The sequence below is a fragment of the Microcaecilia unicolor genome, chromosome 4 (assembly GCF_901765095.1).
Source record: "Microcaecilia unicolor chromosome 4, aMicUni1.1, whole genome shotgun sequence".
NCBI classification, from domain to species: Eukaryota; Metazoa; Chordata; class Amphibia; order Gymnophiona; family Siphonopidae; genus Microcaecilia; species Microcaecilia unicolor.
Window position 1 is genome coordinate 153146102 of NC_044034.1, and position 9963 is coordinate 153156064.

The window sequence follows — 9963 nt, forward strand, 5'->3', positions numbered from 1 at the left end:
AGAAGTAGTCTATAGACAATAAGAAGCGAAGGTTTATTTTTTTTCTGTAAATTACAATGATATTAAAGCAAGGCCAGGTGGAGCAAGTACCCCACCTCCTCCCTACCTTTCTCTAGCAGGCAATTGAAAGACAATGAGGCCCAGATGCATCAACCAAACGTTAAAAAATAAGAAACGTAAAAGTGCTTAACGATTTTTAAAAAATAAGGAATGCACTACAAAAACACTCCAGAAATGTTCGGATCGGTATTGCAAAGTAGGATGTATCACAGAATTGTTAAACCCATCGTTAATCAGCGCCTAAAGCATGCGCAGAGCAGCCAAGCGTTATGCTGGCTGCTCTGCGCATGCCACAAAGGCCCAGCTGTCAAAACAAAACAAAAAAAACCACAAACACGTGTGTTTTCGGGAGGGGGCAAAGGCGCTCGTCATGAGCGTCCTGTATGGACACCTTGCCCCCCCCCCCGCAGCTCCCCGCTTCCCCCCCCCCGCACGAAAAAACTCAAATTTTAGCAGCCCCAGCCCCGGGCCGGCCCTCCTCCCTTCCTGTGTATTCTCCCACACTAGCTCCGCCTCCTGCCATGCTCCGGTCCCATGCCCCGCCGCCCCCCCTTTGGTCGTGGCTGCCGCTCCCCCCCTCCAACGACCCCCCCCTTTGCCTTACCGGCCCGTGCAGCGCCTCTCACCTCTGCTGCACGGGCAAGAACAGCTGATCGGCGCGTCAGAAGGCCTCCTCAGACGTCAGAGGAGGGCGGGCCCAGGAAGAAAGAAGGGACGTCTGAGGAGGCCTTCAGAATCGCCGATCAGCTGTTCTTGCCCGTACAGTAGAGGTGAGAGGCGCTGCACGGGCCGGTAAGGCAAAGGGGGGGGTCGTTGGAGGGGGGGAGCGGCAGCCACGACCAAAGGGGGGGCGGCGGGGCACGGGACCGGAGCATGGCAGGAGGTGGAGCTAGTGTGGGAGAATACACAGGAAGGGAGGAGGGCCGGCCCGGGGCTGGGGCTGCTAAAATTGGAGTTTTTTCATGCGGGGGGGGGGGGGGGGGGGGGGGGGGGGGGGGGGGGGCAAGGCGTCCATACAGGACGCTCATGACGAGCGCCCTTGCCCCCTCCTGATCCCTTTTTTTTTTTTTCTTTTTTGGTGCTGAGGGAGAGGGGAGCAGCGGCGACCTGGGGCGTCAATAAAGGACGCCCCTGACGCATTTTCCCCCCCCCCCCAGTTATTTTTTTTTAATGGATTTTGTAAACTTCTAGCAGACAGACAGCCCTAACGAGAGGTACAGACTCTCGTTAGATTTCACGGTGTTTTCCTGCGTTAAACGAATCGGAAAAGGTTAGTGGATGTCATTTCAATGGGATTTGTAGAAGAATTGCTCATTTGCATTCTGTTTTTGTTAGCTGCTACTGTCGTCGGAAAGTAGGCTTTAGTGCATGGAAAGGATAGGAAATTCTTCCTTAAGGGCTCATTTAACGATGAAAAACGTTTAGTGCATCTGGGCCTGAGTCATTGCCATTCTCTGTTTACGATAAGCTGTTCAATTAGCCTTTGAGAGACTTTTAGGATGCAGAAGGAAGTTCCAGGTGACAAGGGGGCGGGGCTGACAGAGGAGAGAGACAGAAATCCTGCAGTCAGGACAGGATAGGAGAATGGCTTATTGCAGTGGGGTCCTGGGAACTGAGTCCTGAATCCTTTGAAGTAAAGATTGCTTTTATTGAGAATGTGCTGAGGATGTACCTTTTTAAGGAAATGCAATATATATTTTTATATGCCTTTTTTGGGCAATTGTAAGAAACAAATTACATATCCTGCATGACGTATGATGTGTTCTTGAGAAGCAGTTCTTTGTATTTCAGCCTATATAACTGCCTGATCTGAAAGAGGAGGGGGGTCGATGAAAATCTTCCTCAGTCTATCTCAATAGATTAAGGAATATGCGACCATCTCCATGGCTCCCCCCTTTTTTATGTTCCTCCACTGCCCTGCTTCTTATGTGCTACTCCTAACTTTCTATTATTTCTTATTTTTCATGTTCTTGGGTAAGAATACATTTTGGTAAATGTGAGAAGCTTCTCTTGTATAAGTGTTTTTGGTACTAACCAGGCCGGAGGGTCTAAGAAATCAGTTGGGGAATTTGTATGGGAAGGGTATCGGGTTGTTAGTTCTGAGACCCAGCACCAACAGGCCCAAACATATTCATCTGACAAGATGTACCTCTGGTAAAACTTAACTATTTTTGGAAGACTATTAGAGCTTATGTTGAGGAACTGTTACAATGAACTGCTTTCTATCAATTGAAATTAATGTTTGACTGTTTTTGTTATATTAAGTATTGTCTTGTGTTTTATTATTATAAATGTAATTTCTGAACCCATTCTGGGTGTTGGCAGAAGGATGGGTAAAAAAGCCCTATTTGAGTAAATAAATAAAACTCATCCCTCTAATACTATGCTGTTATTTGAATATTTTTACTGCTATAATTGCCTATTGCTCATGTTTGATCTATTCTTACTGTACACCACCTTGAGTGAATTCCTTCAAAAAGGCAGAAAATACATCCAAATAAATAAATGTTCTAACATAAATAGATCCAGTTGTGACTGCAATCCATAGTGCTCATGATTGCAGGCTGGATAGAAGACCATTCTTGGTTCAGAAAGACCATACTGACATGTGTAAAGGTTATAAAGATTGGGTAGAACACACACAAGAAAGTTATCTTGCTAAAGTATGTACAACTGCAGACTCCAATAAGGTAATATATTATTAAACTTACCGGCCCTTCTAGAATCAAATGTCCTGCTTTTTTCATATACAGTGTGTAATCATGAATGGGCCCCAGCTATGCCTCCCCTCACATACTGCAGTAACAGACCCCAGCTCTTAATCTGCCCTGGATGGGATCTCTTGGAACAACCCCATCTGTCAACCTCCTCAGTCTGTCACTGTGTACAACTTCAGGTTCCAACACATATCAAACAGTAAAGCAGTCAACATAAGTTGTAGCATTTTTTTGGCTTTCTTTTTAAATATTTTTTCTCATATTGTCATTAACAATGAATGAAGTAATCATAAAAGAGAAGCACAATTAAAGCAGAACTGACATACGATTAATAATCAAGGATCCCAAATAACATTGCAAGATATTAATTCTTAATCACATTTTTGTTCAACAAATGGCCTGTTTCTAGTATGACCTGTTCAGCTGAATGCATTAAGGGCTCCTTTTACCAAGGAAATGACGCCAGGAGTGAGGTGCGATGAGGGGCGGAACTACCGCCAGGCTAGAGCCAAATTGCCACACAGCATACCTGTAGTTGGTTTACTGTGCTTTCGTAAAACAGACCCTAAATCAAGCAGAACATTCTGTTTGCGAATAATGCAACATTCCGATATTCATGGGAAAAGTACATCAACTGTTCACTGCCTCCCACTCTCAAGAAACCATTGTCAGCCTTTTACAATCTAATTACTAAGACTTCTTTCTTGACAATAATAATGTAGAATGCTCACCAACTAACAGCTGGATGCGTTAAAGTGCGCTGCTGCGTTAGCAGACACTAATGAGCATTACCCCTCCTTTTACAAAGCTGCGCGGTAATGCTGACGCAGCCCATTCACTTTAAATAGGCTGCGTCAGCATTATCGCACCGGCAGCCACTAACGCAGCATTGTAGGGGGGGGGGGGGGGGGGAACTAATGTGTTATTTAGCAAAGGTCCCATTTTTTGAAAAAGAACCTATTTACTAACTCATGTTAACGGAATTAGCATGTGCACTTTTAGTAAAGCTAGCCCTCAATAAGGTATCCAGGCAAATTCCTGGGGCCTTTGTTCCACAGGTTTTGTGCATAGTGAAAGAATTATTGATGCAAAAATATATATCTACCTATACAAATGCTCCCTCTCTGTACACTGATTCCTCTTTAGTTATTTTTTTTGTCCATTTCTAGTCCACGTAATATCTTGGTGGCTTACAATAAAACATACACAATCTAAAAATATCATAACACAAAACTTTAAAGCAACAAAACTCTTCCCACACTCCAGTAACACTGCAATATTGACAATTCATCCAGTATTACACACTGGCTTATTCACTAACATCAAAAAATGTTAAGAAAAAAATGGGCTTTCAACTTTTTTTTTTAAATATAGAAATTTGGCCCTACTAATTCTTTCACTCACTATAATAAACTTGGGTTAAAAATAATTTATCTTTTTTATATATGCATTTTAAAATGCTATAAATATTATAAAGTGTTTTAAAGGTGCTCAGACCATACCGTTTACACCCATTATATCCCCAAGAGAAATATGTGATGGTGTCACAATGGAACCATCATTGCACATACGATGTTCCGCCTCCTAATATTTGTGTATGTACATACAGCTGAGCCCAAGTAGATCTTTATCACCAGTGTATGCATATATCTATAATAAATATGTATAGGTCATAGACTACTCACATTAAATACTATTAGGCTTGAGCTCAAACCTCCGCCTATACATTATGGTGCATACCATATTACCATCCGATACATAGACAATAGAACATACAATACAACATTTGTTTGAACCTAAAGGAGGTATATGTTAATTCATGACACCCTGATCTCACTTCCCCCACATATCTTACATAAACCAACCCACAATGCGATATACACATATTCTTTGACAGAATATTCTGTAGCTATGATTCCTCACTTCATTCTGTTTCTCCTCCCCCCCCCCCCCCCCATTTTTTTCCTTATAAACCACTTTGATGTGTGTAGGGAAATGGAGTACAGAGAACAGACTGAACCAATAAAGCTTTTCTCACTGAAAAGTGCCCTTGTGGCCCTGATAATTACGGCACTAGAGGAGTGAAGAGCCAGCCTGAGCAATGGTCTTACCTGTAGTAGAGGTGACAGTGGCACAGCTGATACCTAGAATTAAAAATCGAAAAATCAGCAGGATATCCATGGCTCTGAAATCTGAGTACTTTTAGGGCTTAGAGTAGAGTGAAAATCTCTTTAAAGCGAGAAGGTTGCACAACCCTGGGGAGGAGTTCCAGAACAGCCTCCTCCTTCCCTAGCTGTAGGGTTAGCATGGCCCTCCTGGCTGGAGAATGAGCCCTCAGGCACAGCCTACCACTCCCACTGCAAGGGCAGAGCTGGGAAAGAATCCATTGACTACCTGAGTGCTCCTGGAAGATCTTCCTTCCCTGCCTTGGCATTCAGACAAAGTATGAGTAATATTACAGGTGCATGTTTTTTGGAAAGTAGAAAGACAACATTAGGGAAGCCTATAGAAAGATTTTTTTTAAAAAGGAGGAAATCAAATCAAAGTAGTTTAGGAATAATGGTCTGCCAGCATGGTGATGTGGCTTAGTAGTTTGAGTAAAAGGCTGTAGACCGGAGAAGCCCTGTTCAAATCCCATCATGGCTCCATGTGACGATGGGCAAGTCATCTAACTCTCCACTATCACATGCACAAGTTTACGGTAAACCCTCCGGAGTCTGGAATATACCCGAATGTAATTGGTCCTGAACTACAATTGATAAAGATGTGAGTGAAGTCCTTCACGTGCTTCAAGTTGCAGGCTTTCTGGAAGCAGAAAACCTCTCCCCCAATCAGGTCTTTTTTAGATGAGCAAAATTTTGTGGCCCCTCGACTTACCCTTCTGTTGTGGTCTCTTCCAGTTTATTCTCTTCAGTGTATGTTACATCACTTTGAGGCCTATGCACTACACTAGTGGTTCCAAAACCTGTCCTGGGGGACCTCCAACCAGTTGGGTGTTCAGGAAATCCACAATGAACATATGTGAAAGAAATTTGCATTCAGCGGAGGCACTGCATGCAAATCTATATCATGAATATTCATTGTAGGTAGCCTGAAAATTGGATTGGTTCAGGGTCCCTCAGGACAAGTAAAACATTTTCCTCATTGTCACAAAATGGGGAAAAAATGTTCAGGACATAGGCCTCCCCTTCAGTTAATTCCCCAGATGTTCAGGAGATTATCCAGTAGGTTCTGTAAATAGATTACTCTAGCAGTATGAAATCATATTTCCCTTGTAACAGTCAATTTTTGTCATGGTACCATTAATTTTAGCAACCTTTATTCGCAGCATAATTTCCTTCTCAGTATTTTCTAGGAATAGACTACTACTACTACTATAAGACTGTAGGGGAATAGTCTCCCAAATCCGTCTAGTAATTCTGTTCATGTCTTTGTACTTTCACTGAGGGTCCCAAAAAACAACAAGGCAAACGATCTGCAAAATCCAATATGGAAAAAGAAGTTAGCAGATCAATATAACATCAGAAAGATTTTATTGAAGATAGCGTATGTAAACAAATTGCCCGACACAGGCCATGTTTCGCCCACCAAGGGCTGCGTCAGGGGCTAATTTGAAACCTTCTGAAAGGTTTGACAGCAGTGCATCTGCTTGCGTTGTGTTAAGAGTCACATCATTTTAGGCATCTGCTGTATGAGCTGGTTTTTTCCAATCTATTATACACCACAAGTTTTCCGTTTTTAGAGTTGCTCCTTTCAGAAGGTTTAAAATTAGCCCCTGACGCAGCCCTTGGTGGGCGAAACACGGCCCGTGTCGGGCAATTTGTTTACATACGGTATCTTCAATAAAATCTTTCTGATGTTATATTGATCTGCTGGCTTCTTTTTGTACTTTCACTGTTCTGTTCCCGGAGAATCAAACTTGCCATGACGAGAAGATATAACAAGAATGTCCCCTCCAGCATGTGTAAATATTGCATAATCACAGCTGAGTGGGGTGTTCACTAGGGTGTGTTACCTATATTTCCTGAGACAATCAAACAATATTTTCGTATGGCTAGTGTTTGGATTGGGGGAATTTGAGATTATCAGGTGGCTCACGGGAGTCTCTAAGAGGACCAGTCTCATTAGCTGAACTGAACAGGAATTCTGGACATAACATTTACCTGTGTGAGGCCTGTGAATGTCCTGCTGTCTCCCATTGTCTACTTCAGAAAGGATTACATAGCCTCAGTGGCTTATTGAAGGTGGTTCCATCACAATATATGGGACAATTTATTCTTTAGACACTTAAAGGAAAATAAATGAGGCCCTCTCTGACATTTGGCAGCTTCCCAACATCACTGCTTTCACTACTCATCTGATTCAGAGTTTCTGCATTTTTTTTAACATACAAACTGCCTTTCTGTGTTTATAGTTTTGCATTTTTTCTGTATTGGTCATGTTCACTGTTTCCTGTGCATGTATTTGATACTTGGACTCCCACTGACCTGAGAAGGAGTGATTCAGTGGTAAGCACTTGACAAATATGTTTTTTTTCTTAATCCAGTACCACATACTGCTAGTTTGGAGACAACTCCTGTTTTACAAAAGACAGAACTGTTTGCAGCATCTCCTTCCTAAAATTCCCCATTCCAGTAGACATCTCGATGATACTCTCGCTCAGCGATCCTCCCCTCTGAGCAGGCTTTAGATGTGGACATACTGGAACTGACACACTGATGAAGTGTAGACGTAAAGGAAAGCAGAGACCTACATGAGGTGGAGTTCAAATACTTTCAGAATAGTGTTGAAAGCTGCACCCGTTCAATCCTCTCCTGGTACATGGTGACTGACGACTTGCAGTGCCTATCCCGCAGAAAGAATCTGTACTGCTAAGGGTCATGACACTCCCTAAAATGCATCATTTCTACCTCAGAGACAGAAATAGCATGCAGTGAATGAAAATCACCACAGAGGAAAGTCTGAAAGGATCAAACAATGCCTATTTGCATAATAGTGTATTAAGAACGTAAGAAAGTATGAATTCCCATACTTGGTCAGGCCAAAGGTCTAACTAGACCACCATCCTGTTTTCAACAGTGGACAATCTAGGTCACAAGTACCATAAGTACATAAGTATTGCCATACTGGGACAGACCAAAGGTCCATCAAGCCCAGCATTCTGTTTCCAACAGTGGCCAATCCAGGTCACAAATACCTGTCAAGATCCCAAAAAATTACAAAACATTTTATACCTCTTATCCCAGAAATTGTGGATTTTCCCCAAGTCCATTTAATAATGGTCTATGGACTTTTCCTTTAGGAAGCCGTCCAAACCTTTTTAAAACTCCGCTAAGCTAACCGCCTTTACCACATTCTCTGGCAACGAATTCCGGAGTTTAATTACACGTTGAGTGAAGAAATATTTTCTCCGATTTGTTTTAAATTTACTACATTGTAGCTTCATCGCATGCCCCATAGTCCTAGTATTTTTGGAAAGCGTAAACAGACGCTTCACATCTACCCATTCAACTCCACTCAGTATTTTATAGACCTCTATCATATCTCCCCTCAGCTGCCTTTTATCCAAGCTGAAGAGCCCTAGCTGCTTTAGCCTTTCCTTAGCCTTTCCTCATAGGTAAGTCATCCCATCCCCTTTATCATTTTTGTCGCCCTTCTCTGTACCTTTTCTAATTCCACTATCCAGCTTATTTTCGAAAGAGAAAAACGCCTATAGTGCGACCTAAATCGGGAGATAGATGTTTGTTTCGCAAAGGCGCCCAAATCGGTATAATCGAAAGCTGATTTTGGGCGTTTCCAACTGCACTCCGTCACGGAAACGAATAAAGTTGACGGGGGCGTGTCGGAGGCGTGGTGGAGGCAGAACTGGGGTGTGGTTATCAGTCGAGGAGAGATGGGCATCTTTAGCTGATAATCGAAAAAAAAGGCGTTTTTACCGTGATTTGGGGGTCACTTTTTTTGGACCCTTTTTTTTTCACGAACAAGTCCCAAAAAAGTGCTCCAACTGCCCAGATGACCACTGGAGGGAATCGAGGATGACCTCCCCGGACTCCCCCAGTGGTCACTAACCCCCTCCCACCAAAAAAAAAACACTTTACAAACTTTTTTTCCAGCCTGTATGCCAGCCTCAAATGCCATACCCACCTCCATGACAGCAGAATGTGTTCGATCCTGTCACAGCCTTTTCCTGGGTCAGATGTGGCTCTCGGGTGCAGTACAGGGCCACATCAGCATTGCATTGTGGTGGGTGTAGGGTATTGGGCTCCGTGATTTCATTAGCTTGTGTTACAGTCTCACGATGTTGGTAGTTGGTAGGCTCTTCTCCCATGGTGCTTTCCCCCTGCCTACTGGGTCAGAGTGTGCCCTGTTGTGATTCCTGTTGTAGTCCATGCGGTAGTGGCCATTTTTGTAAGCCAGTTTTAGTACCCTTTCCTGTGTTAGCCACGTTACAGAACTTAGTTCTTACCTTGAATGTGGCTGAAAGAGGGCATTGTACAGCATTCTGCCAGCTCTGATCTACTGCTTATCTCAGTACCAGGGAGACTTGTTGCCAGTGGGGCACAACCTCTGATCTGCAGTTAACTGTGAGTAAACGCGGTTATTCCAATAAAGGACGTTTTCGGAGAGATTAGTCTTCAGGTGTCAACTGGTGTGCCAATGTTATATAGCAGCAACCAGTCCTAGAGGCCTGCGTGTATGCAGGTCCCTGGAGCACTTTTAGTGGGTACCGCAGTGCACTTCAGCCAGGTGGCCCCAGGCCCATCCCCCCCCCCCACCTGTAACACTTGTGCTGGTAAATGGGAGGCCTCCAAAACCCACTGTACTCACATGTAGGTGCCCCCTTCACCCCTAAGAGCTATGGTAGTGTTGTACATTTGTGGGTAGTGGGTTTTGGGGGAGGGGGGTTGGGTGTTCAGCACCCTTGGTAAGGGAGCTATGCATGTGGGAGCTTTTTCTGAACTCCACCGCACTGACCTAGGGTGCCCAGTTGGTGTCCTGGCATATCAGGGGGGTGAGTGTACTACCAATCCTGGCCCCTCCCACAACCAAATGGCTCGGATTAGGACGTTTTTGAGCTGGGCGTTTTTAGTTTCCATTATTGCTAAAAAAAACAAACGCCCAGCTCAAAAACGTCCATTTTTTCGAAAATACGGTTCGGCCCGCCCCTTCACGGACTTGTTCTCGG

General features: G+C 43.7%; 1 protein-coding gene across 1 annotated transcript in view; it reads right to left on the reverse strand.

Annotated features, from left to right (window-relative positions):
* LOC115467952 (aggrecan core protein-like) overlaps positions 1-4966 on the reverse strand; it is a 43461-nt gene extending 38495 nt beyond the window's left edge. The window contains exon 1 of the mRNA XM_030199457.1: positions 4889-4966. Within this exon, the coding sequence (XP_030055317.1) occupies positions 4889-4958 (70 nt within the window). The 5' untranslated portion in view covers positions 4959-4966. The remainder of the gene's footprint in view (positions 1-4888) is intronic.
* Between the last annotated feature and the right edge of the window lie 4997 nt (positions 4967-9963).